At 56.0% G+C, this 13,773-nt stretch overlaps 5 protein-coding genes across 5 annotated transcripts in view; 2 read left to right on the plus strand and 3 right to left on the minus strand.

Annotated features, from left to right (window-relative positions):
- Positions 1–812, plus strand: part of DICSQDRAFT_134662 (uncharacterized protein) — a 3,089-nt gene extending 2,277 nt beyond the window's left edge. Inside the window, exon 4 of the mRNA XM_007363714.1 lies at positions 374–812. The gene's annotated coding sequence lies outside the window, so the exon portion shown is untranslated. The remainder of the gene's footprint in view (positions 1–373) is intronic.
- A 1,732-nt stretch (positions 813–2,544) lies between these two features.
- Positions 2,545–4,216, minus strand: DICSQDRAFT_102329 (uncharacterized protein). Its single transcript, XM_007363715.1, has 8 exons — positions 3,874–4,216; positions 3,766–3,818; positions 3,637–3,707; positions 3,343–3,579; positions 3,177–3,271; positions 3,033–3,105; positions 2,870–2,965; positions 2,545–2,811 (listed from the first exon to the last, which is right to left on the minus strand). Exons 1-8 carry the CDS (start codon positions 4,132–4,134, stop codon positions 2,720–2,722), a joined length of 978 nt encoding a protein of 325 aa, XP_007363777.1. The 5' UTR covers positions 4,135–4,216; the 3' UTR covers positions 2,545–2,719.
- A 152-nt stretch (positions 4,217–4,368) lies between these two features.
- DICSQDRAFT_134666 (actin depolymerizing factor) lies at positions 4,369–5,592 on the minus strand. The gene is made up of 4 exons (XM_007363716.1): positions 5,533–5,592; positions 5,117–5,373; positions 4,777–4,907; positions 4,369–4,614 (listed from the first exon to the last, which is right to left on the minus strand). Exons 1-4 carry the CDS (start codon positions 5,533–5,535, stop codon positions 4,586–4,588), a joined length of 420 nt encoding a protein of 139 aa, XP_007363778.1. The 5' UTR covers positions 5,536–5,592; the 3' UTR covers positions 4,369–4,585.
- Positions 5,593–5,610: 18 nt separating this feature from the next.
- Positions 5,611–8,659, minus strand: DICSQDRAFT_153808 (actinin-like protein). Its single transcript, XM_007363717.1, has 15 exons — positions 8,526–8,659; positions 8,379–8,469; positions 8,316–8,325; positions 8,140–8,265; positions 8,011–8,089; positions 7,814–7,930; positions 7,701–7,758; positions 7,582–7,644; positions 7,418–7,517; positions 6,959–7,364; positions 6,584–6,896; positions 6,387–6,533; positions 6,247–6,327; positions 6,121–6,192; positions 5,611–6,061 (listed from the first exon to the last, which is right to left on the minus strand). Exons 1-15 carry the CDS (start codon positions 8,651–8,653, stop codon positions 5,903–5,905), a joined length of 1,950 nt encoding a protein of 649 aa, XP_007363779.1. The 5' UTR covers positions 8,654–8,659; the 3' UTR covers positions 5,611–5,902.
- A 236-nt stretch (positions 8,660–8,895) lies between these two features.
- On the plus strand, positions 8,896–11,430 carry DICSQDRAFT_153809 (SSrecog-domain-containing protein). Its single transcript, XM_007363718.1, has 8 exons — positions 8,896–8,997; positions 9,063–9,238; positions 9,296–9,401; positions 9,453–9,943; positions 9,997–10,100; positions 10,154–10,276; positions 10,340–10,761; positions 10,823–11,430. The coding sequence occupies exons 1-8, from the start codon at positions 8,943–8,945 to the stop codon at positions 11,230–11,232; spliced, it is 1,887 nt and encodes a 628-aa protein (XP_007363780.1). The 5' UTR covers positions 8,896–8,942; the 3' UTR covers positions 11,233–11,430.
- The last annotated feature ends 2,343 nt before the right edge of the window (positions 11,431–13,773 follow it).

A 13,773-nucleotide genomic window follows, 5' to 3' on the forward strand; every position in this document is an offset into this window, starting at 1 on the left:
TCGAGGAGCAGATGGAGGAGGTTCTGCCCGCTCCCCTTGTCTATGCGCACCCTATGACCCACTTTTACTGGACTCTGGTCAACCAGCCGGCGGTCCCCCGCAGACGCCTCGTATGAACAGGACTCGGGATCGCGAGGCGTTCACTCCGGCATCGCCTCTGGCTGCGAAGAGTCGGTATTCGCTCTCGCAAATCGCCGTGCTTCCTCTGACGCCATTCCCCGATACGCCGGTCAAGTCTCGGCGTCGGAGACGACTGATGTCCGCTGGTAGCCCCTACTGAGGGGCACGTCGACCCGACTCTTTCTTCCCACTTCGGCCGTCCAGGCCTAGTCCCTCTTTGATAGAGGACTCGCTGTCTTCGCCGCTCTGAAATCCTGCACGAACAGCTGTAGCTCTCCTCCACCCCGAGGCTGTGCGGCGCAAGTGAGGGACGGGCTCTTACCCGACGCTTCCACCTGTCGGCCTGTATCCATCGCTAGCTGCGCATCGCCTCGCGATCCAACCCCTGTTCCATGCGTCTGCTCCCTCCGCCTCCACGGTTCGCGCATGAGAGTGAATCTCCCTCACCTTCAAGCACAGATAAATTGCCTCATACCCAGGATTCACATTCCTATACCCTTGACTCGTATCTTGATACCCTTGGGTCAGCCTTTCCTCTTCTTGGACTCGCCCGCGCACACCAATTTGGCCGCATCTCAATGTCCTCCACGGATGCGTTCCCTCATACCTCGAATTCACATCCCTACACCCTGGACTTGTATCGTCATACGCCGGGTCTGTCGTTCCGTCTCTGTTTGGTTCCGCTCAATACCTATACCCCCGATCCGGATTGGAGACCTCCGCCCAAGTACCGCGCTTTTCGAGGCCTGTTGCTGGTGGAGGTGATGATTGTTCTACTGGTGAGTGTCTTCTGTTCTATGCGCTTTGGGAGGTGCTCATGCGGAGTCCTGTAGGAGTCGCCAACGAGGGATGTGAGGTCTGTCCCACTAGAGTGCCAGACTGTTGAGGTTCGTCGAACGATTCTTCTGTTCGTGCGTGTTCGCTGACGCAGTCGTCCTCGCAGATGGAGGAGACGTCCTCTGGACCAACAGTTCACTCAGCCCCACTAGAGTATTGCACTGTTGAGGTTCGTCGGATTATCCTTCGCCTCGCGCGCGTTCACTGATGAATATATTCTCGAAGATGGAGGAGACGTCCTCCTGATCAACAGTCTACTCAGCCCCTCCCTCGTATTAGACCCTTAGGCCGTCCCAGCCCCGATGCCCGCCGACGATGTCGACGTGCTACCGCAACTTGGGACAGGCATCGAACGACAAGACCTGCATCCCCTGGAACCTCCGGGCAGCCGACGCCCGGGGGCTTCCTCCTACGACGCCTGTCTGCTTTCGTACCTGAGCCCGCTCGGGCGGTGCTTCCTACGCCGGTGAAGCCTTCGTGGCAAGGATAGCTGGTCAGTGGCTCCTTCTGAGGGCCGGTCGGTGGCGATCGCTAGCTGTCAACAGTCGACAACGACTGCTCTCCTCAGCTGGCCCGTCATCGACGCCCTTACCCGATGCCTCCACTTGCCGCACATCACCTCTTGGTTCTGCGTCTCCCTGTGCCCTGTGCCTGGTTCTGTCTACCGTCTCGTCTCACCCCGCATATACGGATCTCGTTTGTGAGTGGTTCCCGTTGCCTGTTACATGTACGAAGTCCTGCATGATGTCTCGGTCTGCGTCCTTCCATCGGCCACATTTCCACATACCCCATGGATACATTCGTCATACCTAGGATCCAACTCCAATATCCAGGATTCAACTCCTGTGGCCCGGATTTGTCTCCCTATACCCTTGGATATGTGTTCCCGTTCTTGAACCCGCTCGCGTACACGGATACAGTCGCATCATACCCAGCATCCGTACACCCAGACTTGCATCCCTGGCCACATTTCCACATACCCCATGGATACATTTCCTGATACCCAGGATCCACATCATCATACCCTGGACTTGTGTCCCTTTACATATACCCTGGATCTGTGTTGCCGTTTCTGTTTGGACTCGCTCGATACCTATATGTCCCCCATTCCGGCCCTATGTGCCTATTCCCCAGCATCGTCCATCTACGTACAGGTCCGCTTATCTCGAGTCCCGATTCTTCGCTTCAGCTTGATCCTACATACATACTGTACGAGTATGATCATTCGGTGACGTTCTACATATAGTTAGATGTACCGTGGTATCTTATGTTTCCATGCTTCTGGATAATGTACCCCTCGAGACCTACGTTCTCGTTATATAGCATGCGTATTTAGACTAACCTATTCGTTATACCCCATGTGCCAAGTACCGGCGCGTTTCTCTTCTGCCTAGAGCCGTCTTCATGACTAGAGCAATACGTTCGGTATATCTTCGTTGCCAAGAACGCGCTAACGAGTCACAGTAGCTATTGCGAGTGCGTGTCTAGCACTGATCTGACCGGGCAGCAAATTAACCTTACTGCCCGCTCGTAGGAGCCACATTTGAGGCAGGCGTTCACGACCCTGACCTTCGGTCTTGGATATATGCTCCTCCGGCGAACGTTAGCAAGTGCGTAGCCTACTCGATACAATATGAATTACACAGTTCAAAGTACAGCGTTTGCAGCTCCGCGTCGATGGCTTGTGGCAACGACCGCAAGCGCATATAGTACGCACTACAAACGCACTCATATGCAGAACTTGTCGCGATGTTCCTTAGGTTTACTCTATCTTGGGTTGTGAGCTCAGATAAGGACTTCTCGCGGCGAGGCCGGCTTTTGTCGTTGCGACGTAGTGCTGCCTCTTCTCGAGATCTTAGGCACAGCTCGATCTCAGCAAGTCTCCTACATACCCTGCTAAGAGGATACGTACCGTGGGCCCACATGGCGGCGCCGATGCGGTTGGAGACTGAGAATATCAGCCCGATGATGGGGATGCGCTCTACGAGAGCGGCGGTAAAGCCGAAGACTGGTATGATTGAGACAGACTTAGCGGAGAGCAGGCGGGGGACTACAGAGTGTGCATGTATGCGTACCTCGGTATTCCCATTTGCGCTCTTCGATGAAGACGGCAATCTGTTCCTTGGTCATGCCTTTTGCCTTGTAGTACTAATGACGTTGAACATCGACGGTCGTGTGGATATCAGCGAGGATATTTCAACCGGTCATCTGGGACGCACAGGCTCGTGTAGGTAGCGCGCTGTGCCCAGCGCGCGGAACGCCGCGGCGATAAACATGCCGGCGAACGGTATGAAATTGAGCGGGACAGAGAGCACTATCACAATCACAGCAGGGCCTGTCAGTACTGAAGTAGTCCTCATTATAGGATGTGTAGCGGTGACTCACCCTTGGCGACCATACGGCCGACGGGCCCGCCCATGAAGAACGAGAGCTTCCACTTAGAAGGCTCTACCCGGGGCGGGTTGTCCCACTCCTCGACATAGGGCTGCCACCAGTCGGCGCCCTTGCCGCGGGACTGAATGGTCTGCTCGTAAGCACGCTCGCGGGCGATGCGGATGTTGCGGGAAAGGAAGAAGTAGATGACGGCCGACACTTGGCTCGAGAGGAAGAAGAGGGTGGCGTCTGTACGGAAACAAGCTCAGTTCGTGTGACCCTAGACAATGAGGATAGAGGGCGTACAGGTTGGGACGTCGAAGGGCAGCGGGATGCCAAAGAGCGCGTCCCGGGACAGTCCCGTCACGCGGGGGGAACTTTGCGAAGATCGTGAGCTGCAGTGTGCAAGTATTTCGCTGCAAGGCCGGAACTCACTTGATAAGGAAGTATTCCACGAATAACTTCTGTATCTTATAGGTCCCCGTAGCCTTCGAGAGATGAGCATGTACTGTCACACGTTCTCGAAACTCGAAGCATGCTCACCCAAACGAGACCGACGGTAGCACCCCTCATGAAGGCGTGCTCGCACTTCTTCCACGCGGGCACCCTCAAGTGGGGGTCTGTCAGCAGCCTGTAGAAGCCGACGACAACATAAGATGGAGGGAACTGCATCCGATGTGCCGCACGCCGCAGGTTCAACGGGATGTTCTCGTCCTCCGCAGATGGTGAAGGCGTGTCGCCATTGTATCCGCCGGGAATGGTTGCGCTTTCACCAGAGGTAGATACTGCCGGGACAGACATCATTTATATGCAAATAGATACGATTGACAGACCTCCAAAACAGAGGTAGAGGCTTGAGCTTTTCGATGGACACAGTCAAAGCAAGCAGTTGGCAAGTTGGTGTTCAGATAGCTCGTTTCGGCAAGCCGCGGGGAGGCGTCATAAATGTCGGAGCGCCCATTCTGGTGGCGGTGTCCGGACTCAACAAGCACGCGCCAAACTGCTCAGTGAACAACGCCGTACACACGATGACAATGGCAGAAAAGAGGTATGTCAGAGTTTATACAGTTCTACGGCACTTCTTCAGCTCTCGGCCAAGGTGGCCAAGAGAGATCGTTCGTTATATGACTACAAGCCTCCACCAGTATCGTCCGAATCGTCTCCGAGTCGTCAATAAACAATGGGTGTGCGGAGTCGTGGACATCGGCATCGATATCATGCGCGTGTGCAAGGGGTAATCGCAAGGGCCAGCCGCTCAAGCGCCTCGCGAGACCTTCTCAAACACTGTATCGTTAACGTCGGATCCCGAACATTTAGCCATTACGCGTGACGTAAGGACGCGAGGCCGGGGGATCGGGTAGGGAGCGAGGCAGGGAAGCCAGCAGACGCGAGAAGCGAGACGCAGTCAGCGTTTGCTACACAGAGACGACAAGACATGCTACGCACCACTCTCGTGTGCGACCTCGCTGTAGTCCGTTCCCTGGATCTCGGCCGCGATGCCGACCAGGGAGCGTCGGAGCGCATCCTTCGAGGACGCGAACAACATCTTCTGCTTGATTTTCGCGTCGTCGGGCGACCTGATCAGCGCGATCGCGTGTGTCGCGTAGATAACGTTAGCGAGCTCCTGAGTCCCTCCGCGCCCTCTGCCGCACGCGCTTATGGCGAGTACGTCTTGTGTCGTCCGCCATCGAGGTTGATGCGTCGGGACGGACGCAGACGTGAACGCAAGTGCAGTTCGCGGTACAAGGGATCCCCCACGGGCCGGATACGGGGAGGGTGCACTCACCAGGAGAAGAACGTGATCTTGGTCCGCTTCCCGCCGTCTTCCTTCTCGTAGTCGAAGTCGTACACCGCCCACCGGGGCTCGTTCTCCGGGAGGTCCCCGACGAAGTCGTCATACGTTGCGCTTGTCGGACCCGTCTTCTCGACGACGATCTCCGTGTTGTCCTTGCTGAGCGTGAAGATGATGTACTTAGACTTCTTGCCCAGCTTCAGCTCCTGGTACGCCGAGAGGCACTCGGGGTTCACGCCGACGCCGGAGGACTGGAGCGGTCACGGGCGGATGCGATGTGCGATGCACGATGCGCGTGCGCGCGAGGGCCCGGAGGGAGGCAGAAAGGAGTACCCAGATCAGCGCGCTGCAGGCCGGAGAGAGGCACATACGGCGCGGGGCGGCGCATGCGCAGGGGATCGGCGACGTACCATGGTTGCGGGATATGTGTAAGGGGAGGCGAGAGGTAGAGGAGGAGCCTTAGATGGTGGTCGAGGTTAGAAGCGAGAGACTGCTATAAGTATATCACGATGGGCGACAACGGCGATTGCCGCGCTCCGATTGGGCGAGGCGGTGGCATTCGTCCCCCTCTCGACTCTCCCTGGGTCGTCTATGTAAAGCGATGGATAACGGAAATATTGAATACAGTACTCTATTTAGTGTTGCAAGCGATCTATGTCCATGGATGTGCGCGATGCAAAGGAGGGTCAGAAACAGAGAGCGCTTCCCGAGCGCGTCGACCATAGCAAGGCACTGAAGCAGTTACGTTCGTACATGTGGATGCGCGCAGTCGGGGCGCTGTCACTGCGCATCCTGCTCGAAGACCTCGTCTAGCCACCGTTCGTAGTCATACTCAGGTTCCCCGATGTCGTTTGACTTAGAGGGCATCGCTTGTCGGAGAAACTCGATCGCGCCCGCAGGTAGATGCGCTACTCGCAAATCCAGTTCGGTAACGTAGGGCTGTGTGAGCGTGTACGGTTAGGGGTCTGGTCACGTTTAGAGGACGAAGTACGACTCACCTTGTCCCCTGCGATGCCTCTGAACGAATCGCGCAGCTGCGCCGGTGATGTCTGGTCCTCCATGATGTCGACCTAGGACAATCTTAGCCAGTGCGCCGCAGGCGGAGTCAGAGACCAAGCACGTACTAAGAGGTTGATGAATGCCTCGAAGGTGACTGCGCCATAGTCCTCCACAAGCTGATCATATATTAAGTCCATATCCTCGTCCTGGGCCGCAGTTAGCCAAGCATATGACATCAGGATCGTCGGTGCAGCTCGCAGCTCACCGAATACACAATGCCAAGACTAGCAAGGGCGGCCGACATCTCCGACTGGTTGAGCGTGTTCGACTCATCCTTGTCGAAGTACCTGAACGTGCTCTCAAATTGTTCGAGCTGCGCTGGGGTCAGGTTAGTCATGTTCCGGGACACGATCTGCAACCATGGTTAGCATCTCCTGATCGTGGGCGAAGGGGCGAGCGAACCTGATTGTCTATGAACGCAAGTTTCTTCGCTATGCTTCCTGTAACGAGCTCGAGCTCGAATCGTAGATCTTCCACGGTGAACACTGTGTAATCGTTCTCGTCAACGTTCGCCGCTCGGCACTCGTCCTCGGCGGCGATCACAGCTTCTAGCGTTTCCGAGAACGGCGGTATGCGAGCCTGTAGCAGCCGGGCCTGTTCGAGCTGTTCTTCTAGTGGGCCTTCTATTGCGACGAGCTCGGACGACATCAGCCGCAGGCGCTTCTCGAAGTTGTTCGCGAGGTCCGCAAATCTGTGTCTGAGGTTGTCCTTGATTCTAGACACGAGGTGTCAGATCCCAGTCGCACAAGTGTACGGCCGCAAAGTGTGTGCACGTACTGTCGTATCTCAGCATTGATAGCGCGCGAGCGCGCAGCCTCGCCCTGCAAGAGCTCGTTCCACGCCTTGTCCACGTCTGCGAGAGACAGCCCGGCAGGCGGCACGTACTCCCTCAGGCCGTACGTCTTCAGCTTCGTCTGGACGTTCCCGAAGAGGGTCGCGACGTCCTGCTTCTCAGTCACCCACGTGCGCTTCGTCGTCTGCTTGTACGTCTGGAGGGATTGCTGGTGCTGTAGCGCGTCCGCGTACGTGCCGACGAAAGACTTGGCGGCCCAGACGGCCCGCATGTCGGACATGGACCGGAGGAGCTCGCGCACGCGGCTCTCGTAGTCGTTCCGACTTGTCCAGACGGACTGCATGAGCTCGGCGAACTTCTCGACTCGTCGTGACACGGTCTCGGTTTGTTCTACTAGAGGCTTACTTCCGATACAAGAGGATTCAAATGATGTCTGTACGCACCCATGGAGGAGAACGCGTGGAAATAGCCCGCGACGTAGGTCATCACACTACGCTCGTCGGGGTGTTGGGTATCGCACAGATCGGCGACCTCAAGCAGTTGCTGCGCGAAGTGGAAAGGACATCCATAAACGATCACTGACGTGCAAGGGGAACAGTAGACGAACAGGAATACCGAGGTGCTCCTGAGCGACTTGGAAGGCTAGACGAGTGTTACCATGACGGTCGGTCTGGGTTACGGCAGGTGAGTACCTTAGCTTGTTTGGGATTCATGAAGCCAATTCACCTTGTCCAGTTTGTCATAGTCGATAAGGTCAGGCCGATGACAATGAATGAGCGCGCACCTAACTCCATGGTTTAATGTCGAAAGGTGTTAACTCAGAACGGAAATGTACACACAGAGCAAGGCCGTCAGACCAGCTGTAAGAAAAGTCCTGGACGTCGCATTCCTTGTAGGGAGCTGTCTTGCGCTGACACCAGAGAAGCAGACCCTCTTTTGCCGACAAACCTTCCTCACTTCAAGGGAGAATCGCAGGATAGCTAGTACTCAGAACACTTTGCTCGTGGTGATAGGAAGCAGGCCGAAAGCAACGGACCTGATGTCCGCGATAGTGAAGCGTAGGATGAGGGTCCATATCATGCCGAGGATGAGCTTGAGGTTCCCGTCGATGATATCTGTAGTAATGTTCGGGGCAAGGTCTGCTGTAAGGAGCCAACATCCTGACCTTCGGGACCGATATTTGTGAGCTTCACTCCGCGCGACGTTATGAATTCCAGCGCCTTGTTTACATTCTCGGCCTTCTGGACGCGCATCCTGGGTGCTTTGTTATAGCGTCCCAAGGACGTATCGCCTGGACGGGATTGAGTTCTATCAAAAAGACAATGATGGTTCAATCCGCACCCATTATCTCCTGAGCGATTCACTTTTGAGCGCGAAGGCGGAGTAACGGGTAGGGGGACCTACCATGAGCTGAATCAGGCGTACGCCATCGGACAGGTCCCGAACTAGAGAAGTCATCGGAGGGTAGCCATGCCCTTCCAGCTTGGTGTTGAGCCTGGAGGAGAACGCTTGGTCTGTAAGGCATCATATCCGTGTATACGGACCAAGTACCATTTGCAAAACGTCCGTTCTTGGACATCCCGAGAACGCGCTTCGAGAGAGTCGATTGTGGTCGGAGAGAGCGGGGAGAGGAGGCCATTGCCCCAGGACATGCGATTGGGGCTATAGATGGCATCCATAGCGACAGCAGCGGGAGAGGAGGGAGAGGTAGAGGCAGAGAGGCCAAGGGCAGCTAGACGGGGACGGCGGCGGAGAGGGCTCTGAGCTCGAGGCGGGAGGCCAGGACGCGCGAGAGGCAGCTGAGGCCGAGCGAGGAGAGGCTCCGGCGCGCGCGAACTCCAGCGCGTGTTCAAACTCCGCAACGCGTCCTCCAATTCGCGCGACCCGCGACGAGTCCCAGCCACACTCTCTCCTTCACCTACTACCACCATCTCCCTCTCGCCTGTGCTCCCCCTCTGGCACGCGAACATGACGACCACACAATTTGACGGGATCTACCACGGACTCTCCCCAGAAGTCGGCAGTATGTGTTCCTTGGGTGTGTGTGAGATCCCTGGGCTATGGGCTCAATCTCTTTTGCCTGGATAGAGTTCCGTATCGCGGTCAGCGGTATGGCGTGGAAGGCCGAGGAGGGGGACCAGATGGTTGCGATGCAGGCCTCGGACATCAAATGGGCACAGTGGATTCGCGTCGCGCGGAACTACCAGCTCAGGGTGGGCTTGAAGGACCGTTCAAAAGAGACTTTCGACGGCTTTGTTCGCGAGGTGAGTCAGCTTGGCTTCCGAGCCTTGTTGTGGCGGATCATCTATTGTATCTCCTAGGACCACGACCGCCTCGCACATCTGCTCAAACAACACTTCAGCATCACACTTGAGACGAAGGAAGTGTCATTCAAGGGTTGGAACTGGGGCGTGACAGACTTCCAGGGTGCGTCCCCCGGCGACTATGTCCTAGCCACCTACCGACTTCGAATTTTAGGCCAAGAGCTTGCGTTCCTTGTGTCGAATAAGACCGCCTTTGAGCTCCCACTGACGCAAGTAGCTAACTCCAACATCGCTGGTCGTACCGAGGTATCTCTGGAATTTGCCACACAAAACCGGAAACCATCCAGAAATGCTCCCGATGAGATGGTCGAGATCCGCTTCTATGTCCCAGGCACTCAGACAAAGTCCCGTGGTTCCGACTCTGGCTCACAAAAGTCCGATGTGGAGGAAGATGGCGAGGAGATCAGTGCCGCACAAGCCTTCCATGACCTCGTAAAAGAGAAGGCCGAGCTCGGACAGGTCTCCGGTGACATCATCCTCAGCTTCGACGAGGTCAACGTCCTCACGCCAAGAGGTCGATATGATGTCGATATGTATCCCGACTTTTTGCGCTTGCGCGGAAGAACGTACGACTACAAGATTATATACAGCAGCATCTCCAAATTGTTCTTGCTTCCCAAGGACGACCTCCATGTTCTCTTCATCGTGAGTTGAGCCGCTATCCTACAAGGATCCTTCTTTATAACCACAACCTACAGCTCGGGCTCAGCATCCCCATACGTCAAGGTCAAACGAGATATCAATATCTTGTTATGCAATTCAATCGTGAGGAGGAGATCACTGCGGAGCTGAATATGGCGGAGTATGTACCTGTGACCCCCTTTTGGGGGCAAGCTCGCTGACTACGGCCAACAGGGAGGAGATCGCGAAGTACGACAGACTGAAGAAGAACTACGAGGATCCCACCTACGAGGTCGTTTCTGGCGTCTTCCGCGCACTTTCCAAGAAGAAGATCATCGGCGCCGGCAACTTCCAAAGGTACGTCTCCTCCATTTCCTCCCCCTCGGGCGCACGCCGCTCACACCGCCTGCGCAACCCCAGCCGTGACGGCCACCCGTCCGTGAAGGCAAACCTCAAGGCTGTCCAAGGCGACCTCTTCCTGCTCGAGAAATACGTCTTCTTCGTCTCGAAGCAACCGACGCTCATCGAGCTCTCGGACATCCACCAGGTCGTGTTCTCTCGCCTCGGCACAAGCATGGGTGCAAACGCGGCGCGCACGTTTGACATGAAGATTGTCACTAAGAGCGGGTCCGACCTCACCTTCACGAGCGTCAACAAGGAGGAGCACGAGGTCGTGAGCGCGTACCTCCAGGACAAGAAGGTGAAGACGAAGAACGAGATGATGGAGGGCGAGCTCGCGATTGGGGTCGATGACGAGGACGAGGAGATGCAGAGCGTCGCGAGCTCGGGAGAAGAAGTGCCCAAGCCGCGGCGCGGGGGTGACGACGATGATAGCGAGGATGGTGAGTAGTTCGCACTGTCCTGGTGGACGACCCTTGTGCTCACTCCTGCCCGATCACTCAGACGAGGATTTCGAGGCGTCGGATTCTGATTCGGGTTCACCTACCGAGTCAGACTCAGACTCGGAGGGCGGCCAGACTGCGTCGGACGCGAGCGGCGATCGCGACTTCCTACAGGCGGCCAAGGGCAAGGGCAAGGGGAAAGCGAAGGCGGCACCTAAGAAGAAGGCCCCTGCGAAGAAGGGCAAGGCGAACGAAAGCGACGCGGAGGAGGACGAGGACAATCAACCGAAGAAGGCCGCATCGAAGCCGAAGGCTAAGCCGAAGCCGAAGACCAAGACCAAGGACGATGATGCAATGGACGTGGACGAGGATGAGAAGCCCAAGCCCAAGCCAAAACCCAAACCCAAGGCGAAGAAAGACGATGCGGAGGAGGGCCCGGCGAAGAAGAAGCTGAAGACAACCGCAGATTAACCGACCCCTCGTCGCTTGTACCTCCCTGCGCCATGAACCGGTGGCTTTGTGCGAGTCGCTCCTCTGCCACACCGACTCGTGGTTTGTTGTTCACATCGCGCGGTGTGGATCGTCTCTTCTCCTGTCTCTTTAACTTACTCACCGCTTGCACTCTTGCACCATTGTAAATTACCGTATTGTCGTCCATGCTATCTCAACGCCATCATCACGCGATTGCATTTCCCTTTAGTACTCAGTTCCTGCTTCCTGGTGCCGTTTACCTCTCATCTACCACGAAATCATGTGCAAGATGTAAAAGACATGCTGCGGACACTACTCAACAGGACACCCGCCAGGATTGCTCTCACATGCGTAGGAGCGACTTAGGCAGGTCGTTGGCACAAGGTAGGTCCTGAGCTACTCAGGCGAAACGTTGGAAGCACAGCTCGACATCGGAAACGACACCAAGGATCGATGGTCGCTGGTTGAATTCAGAGGTCCCGGTCACCGGTCACCCGGTCACCGCGGGTCGCCCAGCTCTCTCCTGTCGTTTATCCTCCTCATACCTGTCGAAACCCCACTCTTCGTCACCCCGTCCGGCGGGAGGCTTTCGCAATTCTCAAGCACCGGTTCTCATGACGTCGATACAGAGGTTGGCTCGAGCGTCGGTTCACCATATACTTCTGCTGTCGACCCTCGGTTCATGTTCATCCTGCTATCGAAATTCGCATGCCAAAGCTCGCTGACTTCCCTGGCCGAGAAGTCCTGCCCGTCGCAAATATCGCCCGCTCACATCTTAGTTTTTAGATGAAAAACGCCGTTTCCACCGCCAGCCTGAGGACTGTCCAATGTTGCTCCCGGTGAGGCCAGCAGGTCCCATCGTTATCTTCGTGCTGCAGGCAGGCTGCGACAAAACTGTGACCCAATTCCGCTTCCACTACAGGAGTCCCGTCGAGGTCCACAGCATTTTGAACATGGTCCACGCCGTCTTTTGTCCTTCCGCGACACATGCAAAGAGTACGCGGGTGATAGTTTCCGTCTCCCCACATATCGGGCAGATCACTCGGGTTTTCATCTCATCCGACATACTCTCCCGCTGCCAGCAATCATGTATCCCTTGTGAACACTAATCCAGAGAAAACATTGGACCTCCCTCGTGAAGAGTGAATCTTCTTCGTGAGTAAGGTCTATACTACCAAGTTTGTCGTTACAGCAGTATTGCGCTAAGTCATCGCTTGAAGTTTCGCGCCGGACAGGCGGAGATCGTCCAGGACCCTGGTCGGGCGTCGACTTCAGGGCGATTGGTCAGATCACACGCCTGCGAAGGCCACTGTGACTCGTCAGTGCGTTCTTCGCTACGAAGCTATACCGAACGTATTGCTCCAGTCATGAAGATGGCTCTAGGCAGAAGAGAAGCGCGCCAGTACTGGGCACATGGGGTATAACGAATATGTCAGTCTATATGCGCATGCTATATAACGAGAACGTAGGTCTCGTGGGATACACTATCTAGAAGCATGGAAACATAAGATACCACGGTACATCTAACTATATGAAGAACGTCAGCGGATAATTATACTCGTACAGTATTATGTAGGATCAAACTGAAGCCAAGAAACGAGACTCGAGATAAGCGGACCGATACGTAGATGGACGATGCTGGGCGAATAGACACATAGGGCCGAGTCATGGGGGGACATATGGGTATCGAGCGAGTCCAAACAAAAACGGGAACACAGATCCGGAGTATATGTAAGGGGATACAAGTCCATCGTATGAGGACGTCCACAGGGTATGTGGAAATGCGGCCAGGGATGCAAGTCTGGGTATACGGATGTAAATCCTGGGTGGATGCGACTGTATGCGTGTACGCGAGCGGGTCCCCAAACGGGAACACAGATTCGAGGGTATAGGGATATAAGTCCGTCGCATAGGAGTTGACGTTGAATCCTGGATATAGGAGTTGAATCCTAGGTACGACGATATGTGTCCATGGGGTATGTGGAAATGCGGCCGAGAGAAGAACGCAGGCACCGAACCGGATGCATGGCTTTGTTGGGTACAAGGCAAGGGAAACCCAGAACCAAGAGGTGATGTGCGGCAAGTGGCGGCGTCGGGTAAGGGCGTCGATGACGGGCCAGCTGAGGAGAGCAGTCGTTGTCGACTGTCGACTACTCTCCTCACCTAGCAATGGCCACCGAACGGCCCTCAGTAGGGGCCACAGACCAGCTGTCCTTGCCATCGAAGCTTCACTGGAGTAGGAGGCACCGCCCGAGCATGGCTGCGACCTGATCAGATCCGAACGCAGACAGGCGTCGTAGGAGGAAGCCCCCGGGTGTCGGCTACCCGGAGGTTCCAGGCGACGCAGGTCTTGCCATTCGATACCTGTCCCAGGTTGCGGCAGCACGTCGACATCGTCCGCGGGCGTCGAGGCTGGGATAGCCTACGGGTCTAATACGAGGGAGGGGCCGAGTAGACTGTTGATCAGGAGGACGTCTCCTCCATCTTCGAGGAATAGATTGATCAGTGAACGCGCGCGAGACGAAGGATAATCCGACAAAC

This window comes from Dichomitus squalens (assembly GCF_000275845.1).
Source record: "Dichomitus squalens LYAD-421 SS1 unplaced genomic scaffold DICSQscaffold_7, whole genome shotgun sequence".
NCBI lineage: Eukaryota > Fungi > Basidiomycota > Agaricomycetes > Polyporales > Polyporaceae > Dichomitus > Dichomitus squalens.